A 26699-nucleotide genomic window follows, 5' to 3' on the forward strand; every position below is an offset into this window, starting at 1 on the left:
GGTGCCTCTGAAGGGAAACTGGTCTCCTCTCCACCACTCTGGGGGTCTGTGGATTAGAAGTCCCTTTTCCCTCCCAGCCCTGGGCTGGGTTGTTTGGGCTGAGGCTGCTGCCTGCCACTCTACACAGATCCCAACTCTCCTGTGATCTAAAGATTCCCAAATTCCACAAGTTACCATCGGAGCTCATGATCCTCCACAGCTCAGCTTACTCTGAAACTCCAGGCAGAGCATTGCCAGCTCCCCTCCAGGGAGGGCAGCTTCCAGGGTATAGGCATGCAGAGCTTTGTGAACAGCATTGGGAAAGCAAACAAAAACACCTTTGCTGGTGTGTTTGGCTTTCCACTGTTTGGTTGTGATATTTATTCTTAAAATCCCTGGTTGTGGCTTAAAATGACTGGGTGCCATTTGTGCGGGGAGAGCTGAGATTTGTCACTGTCTCATTTCTTAAATCAAAAAGCAAAGTTACTGAAGGGACCAATTTGTATTCCACTTCATACTGATTTAGAGCAGCATATAAATCATCTAGCGGGGTAGGTATATTTGCTCTTGCCTTTATCACAGAACATTATCTTGCTTTATCCTTGCTGGACTGTGTTTTCTCATTTGCATTTATCCTCATCATATTACTAGGGTAAATAAAATCTTCTGAAATTGTCCTGAGTTTCTTTTCCTTGAGCAGTGCCAATCCCTTAAGAGGGCAGAATCAACAACTGGCAAAGAGCAGTGGTCAGACAGCTCTTCCACCTGGGGGAGTTTGAATGGAAAGTCACCACTTACATGCCCTAGGACATTTCTTTTCTCTATGTTTAGGTGGCTTGTATTTTTTTTAATTTTAAAATTCAGCTCCTGAAATAATTTCATTGTGCTATAGAGTTTGTATTTCCCCCTTCCTTCCTGAAGTGTGTTTCTCAGAGACAGATTCTCGTAGGGGTCTCATAGCAGTTTTAATGCTGGAACATGTCAGAACTGTTGTGCTTAGTCTCCTGAGGCATCTAGGCAAATGATGTTTAGAGAAGTATATAGAAACACAACAGACGTGACGTGATTTTTCTTTTCCTTTGGTTATGTCCTCCCTGCTTCTGATACTTCTAGAGCTTAATTATCTTCTTTTCCATTCCTACACAGCGAAGTGTAGCGAATGTCCAGCAAAGTGTTTCTGCATTCCTCATCTTCTAAAAATTTGTGTAAATAAACAGAATTTTCTTCCAATAATGATGTGGAGAGTGGGGTGTTACCTTTGGAAAACATGATGAAATGGAATAATCGAGCTGCCCAGGTTAATCTTCCATATATGGATCTACTCTAGTAGCTTTTATTTGACTGGGAGTTACTTCAATGGCAACCATGGTCAGATACTTAAAACATTAGCTACTTAAATCATCACAGTTTTGTAAATGTTGATGTAATGAAAATAAGAAGTCATTGATTTGCCATCTGCGTGCAGAAAAACCTGTACTGATATTTAGTGTGCAATGATGAATGGAAGGATAAGTAGTGTTGAGATTTTGTGCTACAGCCGTAAGCAAGCTGATCAGGTGCCGCTGGGTGGCATGCTGAGGGGTAACATGACTGATTTTATTTTTGCTGTGCTAGTTCAAATGATTAGAAATATCTTAGTGTACATAGCTGGATTTCTGTGCGGGCATCATATGTGGGTTTTAATCTTACAGGCAAAATTATTTTGATCAAAGAGCATTGCAGTTAGAAATCCCTAGGAATGCTGACATGTCCATTTAATCTCTGAAGGGAAACACATGGAAAGGGAGAGGAAAGCTGCTCCAAGCTTGATCTGACCACGTGAGTCTTGTGAAAGTATAGCTTACTGCAAAAATTACTGGTAGTCAGACGTGCTGTCACAAACAGCCAGCAAATGTAGAAGTATAAAACACTTACACCAGCCCAATCACAGGGGAGACAAAGAAGGTTTCAATGGGAGTTTGTATCCACAGATAATGGCTTAAAGTGGTAATTAATGCCAGCTGCATAAAATCACTAGGAAGGACTCACCAGCTGCCTCTTTTCTCCAAGAAAAAAGGATGTACTTTTGTATTACTTCATGAGAATGACAGTCTCTTGCCTCAACCAATTTTAATTTTCTCCTTTTGTGATACAGTGCCTCTGTAAATGAAGGGACTGTTAGTGGTGCAGTGCATGTGTTGTCGGGAGGAGGTGAGGGACTTTCGCTTTCTGAGGCTGGCTCACATGTCCAGATCCCAGGACGGCTGCCAAAACACCTCGCTCTGTGCAGGAGGATCCCTTCTGCAGGTTGCAGCTTACCCTCCTTGAGGCATGTGTGTCCATAGGGAGACCTGTGTGCAAATGATCTTATCCAGTGAGATTTTTGGGTGGGATTCATGTCACCCTGGTGCAAGATGTCTGCAAGAGTGGTGTCTGCCTCTTTGCTAATGACCTCACTCTCCTTATGTAGTTAACAGGGAGAAGTAAACACCAGTAGGGCACACATTGTTTGACCTCTTTCAGATGTCCACATTGGAATGAAATGAGCTGCACCCTGGGAAAAAAAAACCGCTTCTGAATCCGGAACAGAACACCTTTGGTCTGGCCAACCTTTTTTTTTAAAAATTTCGGGGTTTTTTTAAAAATCTTCCATCAGTTGCTGTACTGCAGTGGTGCTGCAGCCTTCTCTGTGCTGATTAATCCTCATGATAGTTCCTGTCGCCACAAAGTCTTCAGGACTCATTGCCAGGGAGTTATCGATCTGCACTAAGTAAGTGGAGTCCTCCAGAGTCTGGCAAGAATTACCAAATCCATTTATTTTTGTAGACTAGATTTTGGACTGGCTTGATCTGTAGGTGAGATGCTATTTGTGTTGTGGACAAATGCTCCAAAGTGGCTGAAATAGAAGTGTAGGACCATTATTAGCCTTAGTTAAGGTTGATGCTTGGGGTTGCTGGAGGCCATTGAGCAGGTGCTGTGACACAGCCTCAGTGAAAAGCTGAAAGAGCAGTAACTGCTTGCAGTCTGCTGGGTCTGTGTGTGCCTTTTTTGTTGTTTGTTCCTCAGTGTTTTTGGTGGGGTTTTTTGTTTGTTTGGTTGGTTTGTTGGGTTTTTTGGTGGGATTTTGATTATTTTACTTTTCAGAAATAGATCCTGTCTAAGTATTATCATTTTGGCTGCTGTTACAATGTCCATGTTAGATAAACATGGACAACCTTTAGGACATCTTGCCTATTGTATTGTAAAAGCTATTGTGTTCATGTGCTGAGGGTAGGAAATAATTTTTATCTAAAAAGTCCGTTCAAAATAGCAGATTTTTCCAATTGTACATATTAACCTATCAGCAATTAAGTCCCAAACCGTTAAGTTTAACAAAGCTATCACAGTTTTTTCCCTAAATACACAATTCTCAGGTTCAGCATAGTAGTTCCTAGTATAATAAGCATATATTCTTCTTCTCTTTCTTTTTCTTTTTGCATATGGTCTAAATAAATAAAAAATTTTGCAACAGCAAGGACAACAGAAGCAGCTAAGGAAACACCAAGTTAGCTTTTGGCTCAAAAAGCTGTTCTGACAACGCTTTCTCCCAGGGCTGCTGTTCACTGGGAACTTTGATTTACAAGACTCTTTTACTATTTTGTTCAGTGTTCCAGAAATACACAGTATTTTACTTCAAAGATGCATCATGAGAAGATATAAGAATAGTTTATCCCTGGTGCATTTTGGGAATTCTGTCATAATAGTTTACGACTAAGCGTTGCATCCCACTATCAGAATATTTGAAATAATTGCTTGCTTTGTAGCATGGAGAGGCTTCTTTTACTCAAGCTGTGCGTACCAGTGTGTATAAACAGTTAACATGTAGTTAGTATTAACATCTGTATATGTCATGAATAGGATATTTGATTGCTAGCATGGTACAAATTGCAAGGAAGTTTAAGGCTTAAAATTTTATTATGCAATCAGCTTTGACATCACAGGATAATCAAAATATGTACTACCATTCCCATCAGCCAGCAGCCCTAAGGAACAGAAGTTTTGGGTTCTTCCTGGAATTAACTTAGGGTAGACATCTTCTACCTGGGTATCTAAGGATAGAAAATTGTGGAGCAAATAAAGATTGTGCCTAAAGGGGTATCCATCTGCCTTTTCATTTGTTGCCTCGATAGGTGCTTGAAGAAGACTTCTACTGTCTTTGGTATGGGAAGGGAGAGCTGGGGGTGGGATGGTGTCTGCTCCTTCTTCTGTATCTGCTGGCTGCCTGCTCAGACACCACCTCAAAGCGTGTGGATCCTTCCATGCAACATGTCCTACTGTCACGTCAGAAACAGATTGTGGGTGTTTTTAAGGAGGAGTTTCATAGTGTTACCTGTTCTATCTCTTTAAAGGGATGACGTCCCTTCACCTGAGCTGCTCTCTTTTTGGCATCTGGCTGAAGCAGGGGGAGCTGTGGGAAATCCTTCCTCCGCCTTTGTGTCCCAGCATCCTGTTTACTGTCCAGGCTCCTGGCCTGTTCTTTCTGATGCACTTGCTCTTCCTCCACAGAGACAGATGGAGGAGGAGGAAACTTGTGCATGAGGCCAATGCTTTGTCTTTGCAGTGAGGGGAATTCCTGATATCCACCTCTGCTTTCCTGTGCCAGTCCCGTGCTGGCACTGAAATGGGAACCTGCTTCAGCAGCTGGCTGCATGGAGCTGCTGTCTGGCAGTTAAATAGAACTGGTTGCAATTTTCAAAATTAAAGGAGAAAAAATGAGGAAGATGTAAATAATACTCCTCTATCATAAATCCACAGATTTTTCCGGGTTTCTAGTTCTCCGGGTTACATACAATAAAAGCCTGCTAGCTATGTATTTGCTTATGGTATTATAAGCACAGGGTTTTTGGAACAGATTATGTCCTGCTCCATCATTGAGTCAAGTCCAGTGCATCCTTCATTTGCTTTTTTGCGCTGCTGAAAACATGGGAAAGTAAAGACCTATTTTAGACCATCTCAATAAACAGTTTTAGGATGGGTTTCCTGAGCATGATGCTGGTAAAAATTGAACTTTAGAAAACCTACTTGTGTGAAAGTGAAGGATAAATAAATAATACATGTGGTATATTAAACATATGGGGTTTTGTTTTATTTTTTTTCCAAAGGATGAAGAAGAAGAAATCAAACTGGAGATTAATATGCTAAAGAAATATTCTCATCATAGAAATATTGCAACTTATTATGGTGCTTTCATTAAGAAAAGTCCTCCAGGACATGATGACCAACTGTGGGTAAGCAGATATTTCTCAAATATGTTCATAAGTCTTTCCTTATTGGATGTAGTTTGAGGATGACAGGAATACCACATTATGGAAAGACAAACTAATAGAATTTGGTGCTTGCCTGAACAGGTAGATAAGTGAATCACATAGGCTAATCACACATTCTTAAGAGGATGGCTGAACCAGCGCTTGCTATAAGCAGTGGATTTGTTCTTAAAGTAACTTTTTTCCCCACTTCCCTGATGGATAGTAGCATGTTTCTTGGGAACAAGACAGCTGAGCTGAGCAGTAAGAATATGTGACTGTAAAAAGAAAGGTCCACTTGAGAATCGTACCTATTACATTTCCCATCCCACCTCATCTACACCCTCTAGAGGACTGAAGTTTGGGTTTGAAATGGCAGGATATAGTCATCAGTGCATGTTTTTCCATAAATAAATGGGAGTTAAAGGATAAGATGTGTTGCAATGGTGTGATCAGTTTGATTCCTTCAGCGTTGGATGTGCTCCTACTGCTAATGCATTTTGTGTAGCTGAGCAAATCCAGATTCCCAGCATTAAATTACAGTGATTAAATCAGTCCTTGAAAATGTGGTAACTGATATGAGACATATTCCATATATGTCTGACACACATTGAAGACATTTGCTTGAATCCAATTTCCAGGCAGATATGTAAAATAAATTCTATTCTCTGCTTCACAAGGGTTTCCCAAATCAATGCTGCAACCTGATTATTTTGCTTTGCTAAACAGCTGAGAACTGTGTTTAATGTTGGTTGTACACTGATATTTGTTTTTCAGCTTGTTATGGAGTTTTGTGGAGCAGGCTCTATCACAGACCTTGTGAAGAACACGAAAGGGAATACTCTGAAAGAAGACTGGATAGCATATATCTCCAGAGAGATTCTCCGAGTAAGGAAAATAGTCTGTTCCACACAGAAACAGTCTTAAAAGACATAGCCTAGCTTGAGGTTCTGCAAGAAGCTGTTTCTGATCAATCCCATTAGCCATGTCATCACTTGAAGAGTGTGTAGAAGCAGATAGATGTCTGCTCCATATTATTTAACTGGGTGTGAGTTGTACTGTATATTGTAACAGCAACCTTGCAGAAAATAGCAATTTTTAGTCATGAGAAGCCAGCAGAAGAGCCAGTGACCTTACTTATTGTAGAAGCTATGAAAGTGTCCACAAGACCTGAGGCTGAAACCGTGTTGTAGCACAGTAGGGTATGGAATGGACTTTTCCAAATGTGCTTGCGGCTGTCTTTCTCTGCTCCTAATCAAACCTGTGGAGGAAGGGAGTTGTTGGCTCAGGCCAGCAGTCAGGACTTCTGTGCTGTGATGTGCTCTCATATTGTATATTCCTGCAGTCTGTCTAGAGCAAGCAGCTATATCATGTGTGGCTGTGCGGTGCTAGCAGATGGCGCTGCAAAAGTTTTTCAGGAATAGGGCTGCAACTTAGCCATTTCTTTCAAAAATTGAAACTTTAACTAGTTACTCTTAATATTTAATTTTCAGTTGGTACAGTTTAAGTGCTTTTTGAATTGGGATTTGTTTGCTGCACTAAGTGAATCTGGTATGGTTTTCTCGTGCTTCTTTGTAAAACAAATTGCCTCCTACCCATACCACTACACAGTACGTTCAATTGCCTAATCGTAAATGAAGTTCTGAAGGGCTTTATGTTAAAGGAAACCAACACTGGCTCTTGCATAAATCAATGCTGCTGTTGTCTGTGTTATATGTTTGCTCTGTCTCCGCAATTTTTAAGATGGGGATGAAGGGAGACATATGATTCTGGTCTCTTGCTCTAATTCCAAATGCTAGAGGAGAGTCCAACTACTGGCGTTTGGGCTGGCACATTTTAGGTTGTCTACAAGGGAGAAGTTGTATTTCAAATCAAATGGATAGCACGCTTTAATATGAGGAAAGCTAACTTCTGCAGGACTGATCGTATGCTTGATTTGAGAGCTGTGTGGCCTTGGAGGTATTCCATGCTATGTTGGATTCATTCTAGGTTCTCCTTAGGTAAAGCAGTCAAGCACTTGCTGAGAAGAGGAAAAAAATTTATTTACCTCAGAAAAGAGTTAGGGAAAGCTATTTTCTCATTCCAGGGAAAGACTTGCAGAAGGAGCCTTAATTTCTGACCAGCGGGAACTGGAATATCTGGAAAAAAAGGAATGCTAAGCTAACATTGCTGAGACATTGCAAAACCTGATTTGACACAGAGTTTGTCAGAGATGGAGGAGGTTGTGTAACACAAAGTTAAAATGAGCTAAAGGGCCAAAGATTGGTTTAGGTGGAGACAGAGGTGTGAAGATCAACCCAGTGGATCCTCGTGTGGTTGGAGGAGTCTGAGGACTGCAGGAAAATGATGTGCCCCTCTGTCTCCTCCCAGCCCTTTGCAAACCCAAATGTGTTTTTTCAGTAAGGTTAGATGGTACTCTGGAGAGAACAGACGATTATCTCTTTGGCTGGGTCAGAGTAGCAGAAGGCTTTAAAAAGTATCCTGTGTGAAGCTGTGGAAAAGCCTTCATTCCTGTGAAAAATAAGACCACACTTAGCATTAGCAGTCAGTGAAGGGTCTTGGGGACATCAACCCCCTTGATTTGCTTATGATGTGTGGAGAGAAGTTGTGGGTGGTGGGTTTTTTGTCACACTCATTAATTGTTTTAAAAAAAGAAAATAGCCCAATGGTTATGTAGGGAAACTGGTAAATGATCATTTAATGAAGAACATGTGTTAGGAAATACTTCTCTACAGCAACTACTACTCTCTTAAACTCTTGCAGCTGTAAAGGTTCTATTTCTTTATTTTTCATAAAAAACTAAAAGCCTGTGAGAGCAACAAGAATAGGCAAGACAATCCCACTGGAGACTACAATTTTCCAAGCAGAAAACTGAGGAGAAACCAAAATACAGGCAGTTGCTAAGAGAGTTGCGTGTTCTCCCAATTACATTAGAGAGTAAAATGCAACATATGTCTTTCTCAGCCCTCCCTCCACATGGCTAACACTTTGGGGCATGCATCCAGGTGCTGTCTCAACAAAAAGCACCGTATGCCAGGAGGTTTTGTTTCCTTTGGAAAGTATAACGCTTATGCTTTTTTAAATTTTTTTCCTCTTCTTTTCTTTTGCATTTTTTTTTCCTGAGGAAGAATTATCTGGCTTCATGTGTATGGAGGCTAGAGAAGAGAACTGCAGCTTTGCAGCAGAGCATTTCTTTGTTATCTGTCATCCCTTGCCCTCAAACATGACTGCCCACTCCTTCTCAGGGGTGCATATATGCATATTGATGCTGCATCCTTTTTCTTTCCACCTCCCTTCCCCAGACTAAATTCTGTGTGACCCTGTGCATGTCAGATGTCAGTGATGTGCACTGATGCTGATGTCATTTACAGTGTAAGTGCATGGATACTTTCTGGGAGCTGAACTTCTTTCACAGGACAGCGGAGAGGTGTTTGCACAGTGCAGATGTTGGGCTGTATTTATGTACAGTGTGTGCATAACCTGGGGCCTTTGTCTCTGCTCCATTACCAAACGCTGTGTGGGTGGTGTGCTGCTACAAGGCTTCTGTGGGTCCCATTGCACCCAGTTGCTGAGCAAGAGCACAAGACCCAGTGCTGTGAACTCTGGGGATGCTGGGTATGGGTAATCTGTTGCTAAGCCAAGAGCCTAACTCTGAACATCCTCTCCTTCCTCTCTTCTCCCTAATGCAGGGGTTGGCACATCTTCATGCCCATCATGTGATTCACAGGGATATCAAAGGGCAAAATGTGCTGTTAACAGAGAACGCAGAAGTGAAACTTGGTAAGTAGGCATACATGTCCACTTCCTCATTCATTCAGCCTTTGGCTTTATGATGTTCTGAAATTAATTTCATCATTTAAGAGCCCCACAACATGTTTTCTAGCATGAATACTCCGTAACTGCTTCCCTGTGGATTGACAGCCTGCATATATTTCCTCTTGCTTTGGGAGGATGAAGCAGGTTGTTGTTGAATTTTGTCAGAAGATGTTGGCTTTCATGCCAGAGAATCAGTGATGGGATCATTTTGTTTACCCTGCTGAGCTTGAGTTTGTTCTAATTCCCTTTATTCTGGACTTGGGAAGTGACAAGAGTCTCTCTTGTATTTGGCTTTAATTAAAATAGCACCTGCTGTTCACGTTCTGGACACAAAAATATGATCTGGACAGCACTCTTAAGGGAGCTGTAGCATTGAGTTCAAAACACAGTTCCAGCTCTGGCATGCCTGCTGAAAACTGTGCTCATCCCTGGCCTCTTCTCTCCCTGCCAAGTGGACATACTCTTTTTTTCTTCCTCTCTAATTTGTCTCTTTCAGTTACTGCACATGTTAACCTTCTGTGTTTGTATCACGCTACACTCACCACCTTTTTTTCGTTAAATATAGAGCCATGCTGAAGCCCTCCCACCCAGCCCACATCCCTTCTGTTTTGCATTACACCTTCCTGCAGCACAAGGCATGGGAAGATGTCCCGGCTGCTGGAGGAGGAAGCTCTCGGGAGAGCTTTCCTTTGTTTGGTCCAAAATGGAGCACAGTAGCTTCCAAACCATTGCTCCCACTGAGCTTGTCTACACCAGTTTGTCAGTGTCACTCAGATGATGGATGCAGTGAAGCTGACACAGGCTGCTACTGGTATAGAAAGACATATAGCAGTGGTTGTCAGCAGGGAGAACTGAAGGGCGGAAAACCCCCTTGTAACATAATTGCCTTGTAATGAAATGGGCATCTTTTTCACAACGTGTGTGCATGTGTGCTCAAAGTTAGCGCTCCTTGAGCAATCCTCATCTTTTGCTCCCACTGATGCTTCTGCTCTGTCGTCAAAGCAGAGACCAATTCCCTGAACAACAGATTATTTTTTTTAGAGTAGAAAAAGTGGTGAGCCCAAAAGGAGGTTCAGAAAGGTGTTTATGAATACAGTTTTCCCATGGCATGAGAGGTACCTTTGGGAAGTGGCTCTTTCTGTATGGGCAAAGGTGCTTGGCTTCACCGTGTGGGAAGGGAACAGTGCTTTCTCAGCCTCCCAAGCAGTATTTTTGCAGCTGTGCTCTCCCTTCTGTCCAGGCAGACCAGTGAGAGGTACAGGAGAGATGGTTGTATGCTGCTGTGTTCCCTGACACTTGTGGCCCAAGCACATTGTGCGTGAACCACAAGGGCTTATTTGCCTCAGGATTAATCATTGTATTTTTCCTCAGCATGGTCCTCCTACATGGAACATCTACAGGGTTTTGTTTCCAAATCACTTTATGAAAGTAATCACTGCATTATTTTTCCCCTCTTATTTTATTTTATTCTTTTCTCACCCACAGTGGATTTTGGTGTGAGTGCTCAGCTGGACAGGACAGTTGGCAGGAGAAACACTTTTATTGGGACTCCGTACTGGATGGCTCCAGAAGTTATTGCCTGTGATGAAAATCCAGATGCTACGTATGATTATAGAGTAAGAGAGTCCTGTTCAAAGAAAAAAACCAAAACAAGCACTTGCAGTATAAATGTCCATAAATGATGACAGTTTTTGAGACTTCTTATGCTTTGTATGGATACTGTCAAATTGTGACCTTTAACAATTGCTGTTGTTTGTATTATCGTAGCTTTGAGACATAAGGAATATAGGACTTCAGGGTGCTGTATGTGCTTAGAGAAGGCAAAAAAGAGTTTAACTGGAAATGCTTGTGTTCTCAATTTGTGTAATGGTTGTACATTAAATTGTGTTAGACTCCGTCCCAGTTATTGTAGTAACCCAGAACAATACATTTTAGGTGTTGCCTTAAATAGAACCACCGTCTGGAGAGCCAGTGAAGTACAGAAGGAGCTCTTAAAACGATTAGTGCTTTCAGGATACATATACAAGTTGATAAAAATTTATCCATCACAACATTTCTTAACAAAGATCATTGTTTACATTGTTTGGTGCAAACCAAAGATTTAATTACTGCAAAACTGTAATTGTCTTGATGGTATTTGCACTACCCTTAAGAATATGAAGTATATGTATTTAAAGTTAAATTTTTCTAGTGAAAGCATACTGTAATCTCAAAAGTTGTTCTCAGCTGACTTTAGTGAGAGCACAAAGAAAGAAAAAAATGTGAAAATGTGCTTTTCTAGAAATATTTACTTGGACTAATGCAGTGTTCCAAATTTTAACCAAGGGCAACAAGAATATCAGAAAGCCAGGGATTAATGTCCTAGAGATGAATATCAATTATATAAATTAATTATATCAGTTTGCTCAGACCGATAATGTTGTTAGCTATCAGTATGTTTGTGTATGTCTAAATCTGTTTAAAAACCCAGATTATTTGAATCAGTGTTTTTGACTAAGATTGATCAGATTGATCCTATTTCTCGTGATTTAATTGTTTTTTACATCCATCATCCCACTGTACTAAAGATAATGCTTTATATCTTTGCAGGTGGAGTTATTAGTAAGAAAGGTTTGCTATTAAATTATCTAATAAAATAGAAAAACTCCCTGTAATATTTGTAATGCAATAGCGATGTGAAAAGCAAATCCTTCTGCCTCTGAAAACACCTGTTGATTGTTACTGGTGGAGCCTACAAGGCACTCTCTCCCAAAAAGTTCATGTTTGAAAGATTCTGTAAGGTCGTGAGGTTGTGCAGTTTAGCTTAAATGGCTGAATTGGACCAAGAGAAAAGATTGCCTTGCTGTGTCTGAAAATACGATTGTTGGAAATGCTTTTCTGCTTGTAGTACATGAAGAGCTTATTTACTCATTACTTTTAAGTAATTTAAAATAAACACAACACTATTATGACCAGACAGGACAACTACTTTGCTCAAGAACAGCTCTCTTTCACAGCAGCCTCCTCCAGCACTTTGCCTGTTAAGCCGTGTCAGTCTCTGGAGCTGGTTCCTTGCCAGAATCTTCCATCTTTTGCCTGTGTTTGACCTTCCTGGCTCTTGTTCAGGCTCTCCCTAGTCAGAGGTGCTGGCCAGAGGTGGTACCTTGAAAGACTCCTGCTGAAGGACTCTTGTTCTGTAAAGCTAAGATGGTAGGGGGGGTAGTGTTGCCTTTGGCTGCAAACAATGTCTTTGGTACAGACAGAGGTGAAGTAAATGTTGTGAACCTCTGCCTTTTCAGTAGTGTTGGTGACTAATTCACCTCTCCTGTTTAACACAGGCCAGTATTTTCCTTCTGTTCCTGCTTGTTGTTTACGTACCTGAAGAACCCTTTCTTGTAGTTTTTAATATCTCTGGCCACTTTAAATTTGAGCTAAGCTTTTGTTTTTATAACTGCATCTCTACACACCCTGGCAATACCTTTGTTCAGTCCTTTTTAAATAAGGGAGTGTTGGAAACTGTTGTTTCATAGGCTTAGATTTCTGGCAAATGTATTTTCCATTGTCATAATGTGAATATATTTTTATGTGTTATTAGAAAGGGTTGTTTGCTCACTCTGTTAGAATAGGTGCTTGTGTTTCTGCATATACATAGGAATTATGTGAAAAGTAGGATTTTATTATACTGTTACAAGAAAAAAGTAACTTGTATTATTTAAATAGCCATGGTATTTGGTTTCAGCCTCACCTACAGGGCCTCTCTAAATAGTACTCTCTTACTGTCTGAATGGGCAAATCCACCTACTAACATATGGTCTTTCTCTTTTTATGCAGAGTGACCTTTGGTCATGCGGCATTACGGCCATAGAGATGGCAGAAGGAGCTCCCCGTAAGTGAAATGTGTGCTTCTCCAGGGGGCTGATTAAGACTGAGACATATACTTGGGCGATGCTGGTTGTAATCTAAGCCTAGTTTTGAGGTTTCTGAAAGTATCCTCATGTTATTTCTGTTCTCTTTGGTTTTGCTTGCTCTATAAATATAAAATCCTGTAAATAGCAATGCTTTTGATAAAGATAGGATTGTATTTAAGCACTACAGTGCAGACTGCAGTAATTTAATTTCTATAGTAGGAATTTTTGGAAGCTAATCGAGTGTCTGACTTCCTTCCTATGGGTAGAATATTGTGTTTTGGAGTTGTGTCTCAATTTGTCTATGGCCTGGCCTGGAATACTGAAACCTCAGCTGGGGAAGAGGGTCAGTGGGGCCTTGAGGAAACAGACTTTAATGAAAAGCACATCTGTAGCAATTCTTTCTGTGTTGGCTTTGTGTTGGTCTGGATAATGCTAACATTGCTTCTCTTTTTGTTTCCACTCGTCAGTGGGTGGTGTTGTTCTTCCTTAGCAGTGACATGACTTAAATTGTAAATCCATCTTCAACATGAAGCATTGAACTTAAGTATCCTCAAGCAGGGATCATTGTCAGTTCATATGGATATTTTTTGAGAGGGGAATCAGAAACCAAAAATGCACAACTTTCTAATAGGTTCTTTTCCTTTCACATAGTTCTTTTGGAGTATCAAGGCAGCAGATATATGTGAGGACAGAAACATTTGAAAAGAAAAGAAGTTAGGCATGATGTTTTGGCTTTTAATGATAATTTTTATGAAAGTCTGTATTGAACTTACACATATACTTACCCTCACCCTCAATTGGAGCTCTGTATTTAAAAAATAATAACCTAAGGTACTTAAGAGTAAGTTAATTTTTTCTTACACATAAAAAACTACCACCACACCAGAGCCCAGCTGGAAACATCTGTCTTTGAAATAATCATGTTGAAATAAAGTATTGATATTTCTCGGCAAAAAATGGTAATTTCATTATAGCTGCTGTCTGATTGTTGTTGTTGACTTTAATGTAAGATTTATAAATCAAATTACAATGCTCTTGTGTTGATTCATGTTTTAGGAAGTCTGATGGTTGGTTTTGGGTTTCTTTTTTCCCTTCCTAATTCATGCACATTTGCATGAATGCCCATGTGAGAGCTGCTCCCAGGACACCTCAGCCAGTGCTGTATGAAGTGTTTGAGCTACCCCATGACCTCCTTTTTGCCATACTTTTTTGTTCATTGCATTGGGTTGCGTGGATGGCTTTCAATTAAAAGCTGTGTCTGTGGGCTTTGTAAGCCTAGAATTGGACAACAATTTTTTTTCATTTCCAAACCTAAGCAGAGCTTGACCCCTCTTTGTGTAAACGCACAAGAGGGTCATTTCAGAAGTAAGCAAAGATCCAATGTAAATGCTGAACAGCTCTTGTCCTCTGGCGTGTGGGCTCTACCTCCTCCTCCTCCAGTGGCAGCTGAAGAGTCCATCTTTAAGGTTGATGCTCTGCTGGGATTGCCAGACATCCAAGGGGCTTCTTTGTCAAGATTGTGGCCCCTTATTTTTGAATCCAGAATTCACTTTACATCAATCTGTTTCTCCTGAATTTCCGTTGTGTGAAAAATGTCACCTCTTCCTGCAGTGATCACTCAGGCTGAGACTGAGGGTGCAAGAGGTCAAACATAGGAAGATGGTTAAAAGAGAAGATTTGCTCCTAGTGACCTTTCTTGGGCAGCCTCTCTCCCTGCTCCCTCATTTTCCTGTGTTGCTTTGCTTATGGGACAGGAGGAAAGGCTGTTGGGAAGAATTCCTGGGCTCCCACTAAATGTCCACTGAAAGCAACAGAATTTCTTTCAACAAAAGTTATGGGCTTGCATTTCAGTTCTGCAGGGAATCCTTTTTTGTGATACAGACCCTCCTGTGCTTCAAAACTTTCATGCCGTGAAGTAAAGAAAATACCTAAGTCTGGAGAGTAGAAATGAGGCATCCTCCATAATGGAAGCAAAGGGCAGGTGGAGGGAAGATTTTATGAAACAGTAACTGTCATTCTTCCCTTCTGCCATCATCACCTCCCAATGTTTTATTGACTGGAAAGTCAATAAAAAAGTTAGATGACTTGTGGCTAGAGGAGGGCCATGCTCAGATGTTCCCATCATGGTTAATTCTGAAGGTTAATCTGTGCTTCTATCTCTTTCTCTTTTTTGGGCTACGCTTGGCACACTGAGCTGTGGAACTGTTGTAATTTTGGGCTAATTCCATTTAGCTGTGTTGCTGTCTGCACCTGCTGTATGTATGTTTGGGATGGTGGAAATGATTGTGGAAACTGAAGTCATGGTATTGATAGAGAGCAACTAAACCATTGTCTGTATGTCTCTGTTTGGTTTTGTTTTCTTCCCTTCAGCACTTTGTGACATGCATCCCATGAGGGCTCTCTTTCTGATACCCAGGAACCCCCCACCACGGTTAAAATCCAAGAAATGGTATGTATTAGTTATATCTTGCTTGAAGCATTTTGTAGCATGATGTTTTCTTGTGTCACGTACACTTTTGTGACCGCTTCCGCAGAACTATAAAGCAGTTTAAGTTAGCAAAAATCACTCTGTTATCTTTTGTGCCCCTGAACCAAAGCATGAAATAAAATTCATGCGTTGTTTAGTTCTGTTTGTCTCAGAGAAATTTTATCTGTGAAATTTTATTGTGTGAAAATTGCTCCTTGACAGAGCAGAATCTGTATTAAGGTGACAAATTGATATTTTAAAAAATAAACTCCTGCAGCACTCTTAATATGCAGTATGTTTTCTCAGATGTATCATAACACAGAAACAGAACAGTACTATAGCGCTCTAGTTGCTAAATAGAAAGGAGCTATTAAAACTAGTGAAGGCTTTTACTATAATTATTGTAAACGGTTGGAATTGAGTGCATGCTTCTTGCCAGCTGAGCAGAATCCATTAGTATCGGAGGATTTCCTCCCCATTACTGGTTACAATTGGCACATATGAAAAAAAAATACTCCCTAGAAAGAGGTTTCTTATAGATTGAATGTGATCACAGGATGCTGTGATCCTGTCAAAATAATAAAGTGGTTTGACTGCCAGTTCAATATCAGCATAATATAAACTTGGCTTGCTTGCTGGGCTTGGTCTTTACCTGGATTGACTTATTTATGCACTTGTATTGTTAAGGCGTGCTCCCTCTCATACTTCCCTTCTACATATATTAAAGGAATAGAGATGCGTATACAGTATTTGCATAAGCCTTTCATTAACCTTTTTATGTAAAATAATAACACTTAAGGCGTGAGGAATAAAAAATCTAAACAACCAAGTAACCTTGAATTCAGCCTTTTTGATTACAGTAGGAAAGTGAACTGATGGATGGAAACCATTGTTTTTACACTTAACCATGTAGTGGAGATGTTTGCTCTCCAAGCACTGGAGCAGGTTGAGAACATCTACCAATTACAAAGTGACTCTGATCAAAGCCAGTGCTGCTGTGACTCAGCTGTTTTAATAGTGTGCTCAGGGGCAGGTTATGAGAAAATGGGCCAAGTGATGAAAAAATCGTAGAAACTTCATAGAATGGCTTGGGTTGGAAGTGACGTTAAAGATCATCTAGGTCCAAACCCTGCCATTGACAGGGATGCCACCCACTAGTTCAGGTAGCTCAGGACCACATCCAATCTGGCCTTGAACGCTTCCAGGGATGGGGCATCCACAGCTTCTCTGGGCAGCCTGTTCCAGTGCCTCACTCCAGTTTTGAATATTTCCAGTATTGTCATTCTGTAAGATGGCTTGTTGGTGACTTCTTAGTGGAGACGTCTTCTTTTGAGAGTTCAAATGAAATGCAAATTTAGGAAGGGGGTGCTGCAGCTTAGCTAACTCCTGTACCCTGTCACTATGCTGTATGCAGTTCACACCCTTAAATTGTGTCAGAGAGAATTTGACCCCAGTTCCATGAACAGACAACTCTGATCAACACCCACCTGTTGTTCTATAAGAATTTTTTTGTGTGACTCTTCAGGTAAAAAATAAAATAATCTTAAATTCTAGCAGATCTAACTAGGTGAGCCCAGGTGCATACAAAAGCAGCAAGGTGCTGCGTGTGTTGGTAGTGGCAGACACAGTTCCTCTGACTTCTGGTATGGATGTCTGTAGCAGACATTCCCTTTGATAGCATGGGCAGATGAAGGCATACCAGAGCTGCCCTGCCTCTGCTCCAAGCAAGCTGGATTCTATCCAGTTCTGATCAAGAAGTAGCAGAGCTGGGTTTGAATGATTTACCTTCGCTAATAGATCCTGACTTTCAGAGTAATTATGCCTGTGAAAGAGGGCACATTACTGTGAGGCTGTGCCTAAGCACTGCAGGTATGTTCATGTTACCCTGTGTGCCTGCAGCCCTGTGCCAATCATGCTCAGCTTAGCTGGAACACACTCAGCTTTGTTTAGGAGGTACACTTGCAGGCAGCACTTGTACTGTCCTCTGAGATGTGATGCTCTCTGAGGAAAGGAATTAGACTTCGAAGAAGAACATAAAAAATGTTTCAGTTGAGTTTTACCTGTCACCTTGTTTTGTTTTGTTTTTTCCTTCCTGCTTTCTCAGGTCAAAAAAGTTTTTCAGCTTTATAGAAGGTTGTCTAGTGAAGAATTACATGCAACGACCTTCTACAGAACAACTGTTGAAACATCCCTTTATACGTGACCAACCAAATGAAAGGCAAGTCCGAATCCAGCTTAAGGATCATATAGACAGGACCAGAAAGAAGAGAGGAGAGAAAGGTATGCAGCTTATAAAAATCAAGTATTTCAGGTTGTCAAAAATACATATTTTTGTCCTACTTTGCATTCTAAATCCCCACCCCTAGAAAAACTCCAAACAACCCAAGTCCTTAAAAGGTTCTTTTTTAATTCATAATTTGACTATCAGCAGGCTTCTATGTGTCGTTCTGTCCTTTACAGAGAAAGTATCAATTTCAAGTGCTGTATTTTCCAATTCATTGAGTTTACTCACTTCTGGGCCACTGCTTCTTCCATACAAGTGTTAAATGGTATTTAGGAGGATATTGGCATATATGCATTCCCCATTTTTGATCTGCAGTTGTTTCATTTCCTGAAACGATGCCATAAATCAGACTTGCATGAAATAACCCATCACAAGAACTATGAAGCGAGTGTTTGGGGTAGCCTTTTCTCTTTATTCAGGTGTTGATGAGTTGTCTTGTCTTACATATAAAACCTGGTATCATTCAGGGAGCTTGCTGGAAGTCTTCTGTGCTCCTTTACAAGTCTGGGAAGATGGGATTGTATATATAGAATGAGTTCTAGGGTCTGTGATAGATCTTTTCACTGAAGGGGACGGGAAATGGTTCACTGAGGTGCTACTGCAACCCTCCACTGTCCTAAAATTAAAGATAAGTACTATCTAGGCCTTTGTTTCTTTCCTGTTAGACGAGACGGAGTATGAATATAGTGGAAGTGAGGAAGAAGAGGAGGAAGTGCCTGAACAAGAAGGAGAGCCAAGGTAATAATTGCTTTTGGGATGGCTCAGGGCAGTCCATGCCAAGTAAGTCTAAAGGTCTGTGATTATAAATCAGGAGCAAGCTAAATTTCTCTCTTATTAAGTGAATGCACAAGCCACACAAACCACCCAAAAAGTTTGAATACCTATGCTGTGAGTGATAAAGGCTTTAAAGCTCCCCCTCCTATGGCTTAGAGCCAACAAGCTCTGGATGGAGGGAGATTTATGGCAAATACGATTGATCAGGGTCTCCACAATAACAGCATTGGTCCTTATTTTGCTTGGCCTCATTTCACACCTTCCACTGAGAGCGTGTATTTAACACGCACCCAGTGTCTTTGCTTTGAAAGAAACAAGATAAAACTTTAACATCATGATATATTTTAATAAATATTTTAATAAAAATTTCCTGCTTTGGAAAAGGTAGGTAATGGCTCATCAGGCTTTTTTGTACAGGAGGCTTTAACTTCCTCTTGTTGCAGTTCCATTGTCAATGTGCCTGGAGAATCAACCCTCCGACGTGATTTCCTGAGATTGCAGCAGGAAAACAAGGAACGGTCCGAGGCCCTTCGGAGACAGCAGCTACTGCAGGAGCAGCAGCTCCGTGAGCAGGAGGAGTACAAGAGGCAGCTGCTGGCAGAGAGGCAGAAGCGCATCGAGCAGCAGAAGGAGCAAAGGAGGCGGCTAGAAGAGGTAGAAACAGGAGACTGGAGTCTGTGGGGCAGAAGCCCTTCTTCCACTTGTGTTTACCGTTTCTGCGCCCATTTAAAAAGCCCCAGCACCTTTTGAGGAAAGAAAGCAGCATGTGAAAATCCAACTGCAAACGCAGAGCAAAGCACTTAAAACCATCACTGGCTACTTGAATATAAGCTGTCTTCCCAAGCATTTGAATATCCAGCAGCTCCAATGAAGGCAACAAGAGCCATAGCTGGGTTGTTTGAAAGGTGTTTTTTGTGGGAAGGTTGTGTCTTGGTCTCTTAGACTTTAGGTAGCTGTAGAGAACAGGAGACATTAATTATTCCCAGGTGAATTTTTTTCTCAAGAGTATTTCTGGGGATTGGGGGGGGGGCATAACATGTCTCAAATTTCCCTTTAAAGCTTTCTCAGACATTTGTTTGGCATTTATTCTTGGTAGGTAGAAGCCTATTTTTTAATGTATTACTCTCTCATGTGTATTAGCTTAATGACTAAAAGCCACCTAGATCATAGAATCATAGAATGACTTGGATTGGAAGGGGCCTTTAAAGGTACATCTATAAATATGTTTTATAAATCAGTGTTAAAATTATAATTCTGCAAGAATTACAAATACGTAAACCATCTTTTTGTGATACAATAAGGAGGCAATTTCTATATACTACTGGAAGATAAAATGAATATACATGTTCAATATTGTTCTGTCATACTTTTCACCTCCTAAGATCTCATGTGCATTTATATATATGTATGTAGATGGAATATGCAGTGTGAGCTTCAGAGGTAGGAGGATTTCAAAACAGCTCTTCAGGGCAGAGCTGGGTATGACACAGAGCTGAAGTGAAACCAATCTTCTGGCTCTTCAGGAAGTACAGGGTCAAATTCCAGTCGTCCTTAAATGACCTCTTGCTTGCGTCTCTGTTTCAACCATTCACTTAGCAATGATGGAAAAACTACACCCAGTCTGGTTTTCCAAATTCTGGTAATGTTTAATGAGGACGCAACCAGGACCAAATGTTGATTTGCATCCCATGATGTGTTTGCATAACAAATAATACAAAGTTCCAAATAGCTTTCCAGGTCACATTATGCTCCTTATCCCTCTTTTTCAGTGTGCAAATGAGTTTAGTGCTGCTGTAAGGAGAGATTGGTAGCTAAAATTCAGCCACACATGAATCCAGGAGGAGGGACAAGGGGAAGGCATATAAACTCCATTTCTCTTCTGTTTCTTCCCCACCCTTCTAAGAATGCCAAGATAAACATCGTGGCACTTCCAAGTGTTTTTAGACTCTGTAGCAATTTTGTGGGGGGAGCAACTAATAAAAAAAGACACTAGAAAGATATGAAAATAAAATATTGATATTGACAAAGGTGGGCAAAAGTTGAGATACTGTTTAGCCTCTATAATTTTTCTTAGTGTGGGAGTCAATGGTTTCTCTTAAATGCCACTTTAATCTCTAAGTTCTGCAGGCAGTATTTTTTTGTTGAAGAAGAGGATTACAATTAAATTATCTAGGTCATTTAACTTTAGTAACGAGTGCAACTCTTAAAATCTGGATTTTCTTCTTAAAATAAAGGAGATGCTGCTGCTAGTAGTGGAAACAAAGCAGTGCACCGTTTTCCTTGCATGGGCTGAACTTTTTGGGGAAGTTGCAGATATCATAATTTAATGAGCAACTAAAAAGAAAAGACAGTTACCTGAAAGTTGTATTTAATCAGTCCTGCTTTTTAAAATACAAAACAAAACTGACAGCTTCCACATCCACAAGACAGCATGTAACTGAATAAGGTTGCGCAATAAACCGTGTAAAATTTTTAAGATAGAAGTTTTTTACCTCGTATTGATCTGTAACCTCTGCCTGGTTCCCCTGGAGGCATAAATATGAATGATGAGTTATAAAGGTTTCCTTTTGCAGGTGAAGGGGTGGGCATACTGTTCTTAAAGTGAATTAAAAAAAAACGCCTCACATTTAGCTTTCACAAAAAAAAACATTTAGTTTGTTGGATCTTGTGTTGGAAAAATGTGTAATCCCAAGTGATTTTTAACAAAATAGCAGCCAAAACAAGCTCTTTCATATGGGGGAAGGGTGGTAGACATATATTTAGATAAACATCAGTGTTGTGACACAATTGAAGGCCAAAATATTGGAATGTTGTCACTTTGTCCTTAACTCACTCCCCTTGTTTTGATGAAGCCAGTAAACAATGAAGAGCTTGGTAATGGGAGTTAAGATTAGTGTCAGGCGTTGAATCTCAGGGCTTCCATAGCTTTGCTGATATTTTTACCAAGCCTTGCTTTCTTGTAATTTTTTCTTGTGTAAAGTAAGTTTATGTTTGCATATACCCAGTTAATATTCTTTGTTAGAATTTTATGTATTAGATAATCTTCTTGGACAAGTTGCATATACTTCCCCCCCCCTCTGCTTTCTATATTAAAATTGTTCTTACAATGCTGGCACAGAGCCTAGACAGTTTTGACCGAGACTGTAACAGGAACAGTGTTTAGGACATCTGCCAAAACTGTAATTCTCAGCAGTATTAGAGAAAAGATTACTTTTTAAAAGGCATATAGGTGACTTCTAAAACTTGTTGTTGCAGGAACCTTATAATTTGTGTGTTCCTGAGAAGGTGAAAATGATATGTGGTCAAAGTATAGGAAAGAACCTGAGACATTTTGGGATGGGTATTATTTGTCCTACACTCAACCTTCCTTTAAAAGTCATATAAAGACTATGAACTGAAGTGTTTCTACACCAATGCATGCAACATGAGGAACAAACAAGAGGAGCTCAAAGTTTTGACCCAGTCCCAGAGATTTGACATCAGTGGCATAAGTGAAACCTGATGGGATGACTCCTATGACTGGAGTGCCCTGCTGGACAGTTACAGGCTCTTCAGGAGGGATATGCAGAGCAGAAGAAGCGGAGGGATGACACTGTATGTTATAGAAGGGTTAGAATGTATGGAGCTCACAGTTGGCAGTGGCACAGTTGAGAGCCTCTGGGTGAGAATCAAGGGGCAAACAAATGCGGATGTCATCGTGGGAGTCTGCTATAGGCCTCCCAGCCAGGACACTGACAAATTATTCTTTGAGGACCTAAGGGCACTTCCAGGTGAACTGCCCTTGTCCTTATGGGGGACTTCAACTTGCCAGAAGTTAACTGGGATCATCACACAGATGGTAGAACCCAGGCCAGAAGATTCCTAAAAACCTGGATGACAACTGAATGGAACAGATACCAAGGGAGCCGACTTGGAAAGATGCCCTACTTGATCTGCTGCTTGTCAACAGAGTGTTTCTTGTGAGCGAAGTTGAGATTGGTGGCCACAGTGACTATGAAGCAACTAAGTTTAAAATCTCTGTTGGCAGGAGGACAAGTGCCAACAACACCTCAACTCTGGGCATGAGGAGAGCAGACTTCAGACTGCTCAGGGAATTAGTAAGTAAAGTCCCCTGGGAAAATGTTTTTGCAGGTGCTGGGGTCCATCAGTGCTGGTCGCTTTACCCCCTAAGGGCACAGGAGCAGCAATTCCCAAATGTTGCAAGTCAAGCAGGCAAGGCAGAAGGCCGGCTTGACTGAACGGGGATATTCTCTGGAAATAAAGTAAAAAAGGAAGGTTTATGCCCAGTGGAAGCAAGGTGAAGTGACATGGGAAGAACACAGAGATGCTTCTCGCTGCTGTAGGGAGAAAACTCGTGCAGCCAAAGCTGAACTGGAGTTGAAGCTGGCCAGAAATGTGGGGGCCAATAAATGGATTTTTTTCAAATACATTAATGGCAATAGACTGTATATAAATATCATTGGCCCGCTGCAGGATGAGGATGGTCATCTCACAAACAGGGACAGAGACAAGGCAGAGGTGTTTAATGCTTTCTTTGCCTCTGTCTTCAACACAGATAATGGACCAAGGGGGTCTCAGTGCCGTGAGCTGGAAGACTATGACTGCCGGAATGATCAGCTCCCAGTTGACCCTGAAATTGTGTGATCTGCTGCTCCAGCTGGATCCCTACAAATCTATGGGGTCTGATGGGATTCACACAAGAATCCTCAAAGAACTGGCTGTTGTCACCACAAAACCTCTCCAGATGATTTTTGAGCAGTCTTGGGAATCTGGACAGGTCCCAGCTGACTGGAAGCTGGCGAACATTGTCCCGATTTTCAAGAACGGCCAAGAAGGAGGACCCTGGAAACTGCAGGCCTGTTAGTCTCACTTCAGTGTCTGGTAAAGTTATGGAGAAGATTATTCTAGGAAGTATCAAAAAACACCTGAAAAACAACGCAGTCACTGGTCACAGCCAGCACGGCTTCATGCAAGGAAAGTCCTGCTTATCAAACCTGATTTCCTATTATGACAAGGTAACCCACTTAGTTGATCAAGGGAAGCCAGTTGATGTAATCTTTTTGGATTTCAGTAAAGCTTTTGATACTGTCTCTCACAGGATCCTTCTGAACAATCTGTACAGCACACAGCTGGATAAACACATCATGTGGTGGGTGAGCAATTGGCTCATGGGTGGAGCACAGAGGGTAATAGTGAATGGGGTAACATCAGACTGGTGACCTGGGGTTCCACAGGGCTCCATCTTAACCCTGTGCTCTTCAACATCTTCATGAATGACTGGGATACAGGACTGGAAAGGATACTAAGCAAGTTTGCAGATTACACGAAACTCAGAGGAGCTGTTGACTCCCTCGAAGGCAGGGAGGCCCTGCAGAGAGACCTCATCAAATTAGGGGACTGGGCAATCACCAACCATATGAAAGTTCAACAAAGGAAAGTGCCAGATTCTGCGCCTGGGATGAGGGAACCCCGGATGTACATACAGCCTGGGGAATGAGGCGCTGGAAAGCAGTGCCATGTAAAGGGACCTGGGGGTCCTGGTCGATGGCAAGTTGAATATAAGTCAGCAGTGCCCTGGCAGCCAGGAGGGCCAACCGTGTCCTGGGGGACATCAGGCAAAGCATTGCCAGCTGGTTGAGGCAGGTGATTCTCCAGCTCTGCTCTGCACTGGGGCGACCTCACCTTGAATATTGTGTGCGGTTTTGGACACTTCAATGTAAGAAATATATAAAGCTATTAGAAAGGGTCCCAAGGAGGGCAATGAAGATGGTGAAGGGCCTCGAGGGGAAGCAGTATGAGGAGTGGCTGAGGTCACTTGGTCTGTTCATGCTGGAGAAGAGGAGATGGAAGGGAGACCTCATTGCAGTCTACAACTTCCTTATGTGGGGAAGAAGAGTGGCAGACACTGATCTCTTTTCTGTGGTGACCAGTGACAGAACCCAAGGGTTGTGTCAGGGGAGGTTTAGGTTGGATATTAGAAAAAAGTTTTTCACTGAGAGGGTGGTTGGGCACTGGAACAGGCTCCCCAGTGAAGTGGTCACAGCACCGAGCCTGACAGAGTTCAGGAAGTGTTTGGATGATACTCTCAGGCACATGGTGTGACTCTTCGGGATAGTCCTGTGCAGGACCAGGAGTTGGACTTGATGATGCTCGTGGTTCTGTTCCAACTCAGCATATTCTGTGATTCTGTGAACTATGTAAGTAAGTGTTTAGATAGTTCAAACAAGAAAGCTGAGCTGTTCTGGCTGATCAAGTATATATCTGTGTTTCTGTTCAGCAACATGGAGACAACTGCTGGCTATCAAAAAGGTGTTTGAATTTGTACTTAGCAAAACTGAGTCTGGTTTGGAAAATTCAGAATTGGCTGTGCTGGAATCCCATTCTGTGTGGACCTCCACAGTTCAGGATAACTTCACTAAATGGTGCCTCTGTCCCTGGCTATGAGAACCTAAGGGATGTTTTTGAAGAGGTAGGTTATAGCTGCACTGGCAAGTAGTACAGTACCGTAGAAGCAGATTGTGGAGTACAATAATTAAAATGCTGAGGACCTGAAGATTTCACTCCATGTGTTTAAAGACTGGAGGAATTCCTTTGGACTAGCTGAGGTCTAGACTGTGTGCCTGCTTGTGGTTGGAGTGCATATGCCTTTTTAATTTCCTCCAAAAGGAGTGGTTGGCACTCTAAGACATCTTCAAAATATGAAACAAAACTAGATAAGTGGAGATGATTGGCTGATTCATTTCAAAAGAGCCCTCCTGATCTGAACCAAGGTGCTAATGTAGGTGTACCTGCAGGCAATATTTGCCAGGGCTTTGTGTCTTTCTCAGAGGGGGACATTATTTGTATCTCCTTAACTTGAGTTGCTTGCAGCTTGGATTGGTACTGAGTAAGAAGTTCTGCTTCTGGTTTATCTCTAGTGTGGACAAAGCAAAAGTCGCTTTAATAATCTCTTCTTAAGCTGATACCAGACTACCTAATTCTTTGTGAAATAAATAATTAATATATGTATTTATCAATCTTTGAATATAAGACAGTAATAATATTTTATGAATTTTAAATTAGAGGATCTATATCTGTCTTCATCATTTCACTGTATGAAGAAGACCCTGAGTTTGTTGGTATATACCAACTGCAGGTGTAGTTGCATTGCCCCCTCCTGGTAAATCATGCTCTACTGCATGGACTTCCAATTTGGAGATGTCAGGTTCCATTATGAGATCATCATTATTGTACCCTAGAACCGGACAAGAAGCCAGAGTATTGACACAATGTTTTCTATGTGTGTTTTTTGGTTTTTTTTTGGATTTTTTTTTTAATGTTGTTTGCATAGTAAATGCCCATTTTGTGAAAGGCAGTAATTTGAGGCAGTATGGGCTCTGTCAAAATTCTGTTTTGGCATGTCTGAAATTTCTTTGAAGAGTTCTTGCCCTTACCTTCTGGTCTACAGTTAGTTCCTTGAAAATAAGCTTTTCATCTGACGTCTGCCAGAAAGTTGGCAATACCATATCCAATTAAAGAAGATCTGGACCCAGCTTGGGTCAGTGTAACTTGCCACCAACCATCTTTGCCATCGCTTTGACAAAAAGTAGACTAGGACCCAAGAGAAGGTTGTCACTGTAGGTTACCTTGTTAAAAGCTTGTTAAAAGTAAATTCCATTTTGTTAGTGGCCAGTAGTTTGATTCTGAGGTTTCAGAGGCCACATACAAAGGAAATGAAATCTTTCTTTTCCAGCTAGATCTTGGGAATAAGGGGATCATGCAGGATGTTTGTGTGGGCTCCTGCAGTGCCAGGTACCTCCCTTCCCACACGCCCATCAATGGGCTGAGGCGGTGTCCGATGGGAAGGTGGAAGTGAGACTGAGAAACCACATCTCTCCATGTACTTTGGCACACAGGCAACAGCACATTTATGCTTTGGAGATTTGTCTTCAATGTACGCTGGTGGCAGAGAATCCTTCTTTCCCCCCTTTTTTTTTTGCTGAGTAATAAATATCTGCTGTTCTACTGAGCTAGATACCTGGATCAAGGTTTGCTTAAAAATCTCGTCTTTTAAGAATTGATTTTGTTTATTTTGTGATGCCATGGGAAAACAGCTCTCTTAATCAATCTGTAACTTTTTTTTCTCGCAGTAAGTTCATTTATTTGTAATTATTGCTGAATAATTACAATAATTATTCTGAATTAGTTCAAGATGTAATGAATTTGCCCATCTTCCTTGTAGTGAGAATGAT

General features: G+C 41.2%; 1 protein-coding gene and 1 long non-coding RNA gene across 13 annotated transcripts in view; one reads left to right on the top strand and one right to left on the bottom strand.

Moving 5' to 3' along the window:
- MAP4K4 (mitogen-activated protein kinase kinase kinase kinase 4) overlaps positions 1–26699 on the top strand; it is a 166848-nt gene that overhangs the window by 101352 nt on the left and 38797 nt on the right. For 11 of the 12 annotated variants that reach the window (XM_027674936.1, XM_027674937.1, XM_027674942.1 and 8 more), the window contains exons 4-12: positions 5100–5225; positions 6018–6128; positions 8930–9020; positions 10542–10672; positions 12867–12921; positions 15314–15392; positions 17515–17690; positions 18360–18432; positions 18912–19122. In XM_027674936.1, the coding sequence (XP_027530737.1) occupies positions 5100–5225; positions 6018–6128; positions 8930–9020; positions 10542–10672; positions 12867–12921; positions 15314–15392; positions 17515–17690; positions 18360–18432; positions 18912–19122 (1053 nt within the window). Of the gene's footprint in view, positions 1–5097; positions 5226–6017; positions 6129–8929; positions 9021–10541; positions 10673–12866; positions 12922–15313; positions 15393–17514; positions 17691–18359; positions 18433–18911; positions 19123–26699 lie in introns of all 12 variants that reach the window. The other variant, XM_027674943.1, reaches the window with a different exon arrangement.
- Positions 19133–22231, bottom strand: LOC113963620. Its single transcript, XR_003532875.1, has 3 exons — positions 21967–22231; positions 20961–20993; positions 19133–19421 (listed from the first exon to the last, which is right to left on the bottom strand). It is a non-coding gene; the product is annotated as an uncharacterized LOC113963620 (long non-coding RNA).

This window comes from Neopelma chrysocephalum, unplaced genomic scaffold (genome assembly GCF_003984885.1).
Source record: "Neopelma chrysocephalum unplaced genomic scaffold, ASM398488v2 Primary Assembly neopelma1_25, whole genome shotgun sequence".
Lineage (NCBI taxonomy): Eukaryota > Metazoa > Chordata > Aves > Passeriformes > Pipridae > Neopelma > Neopelma chrysocephalum.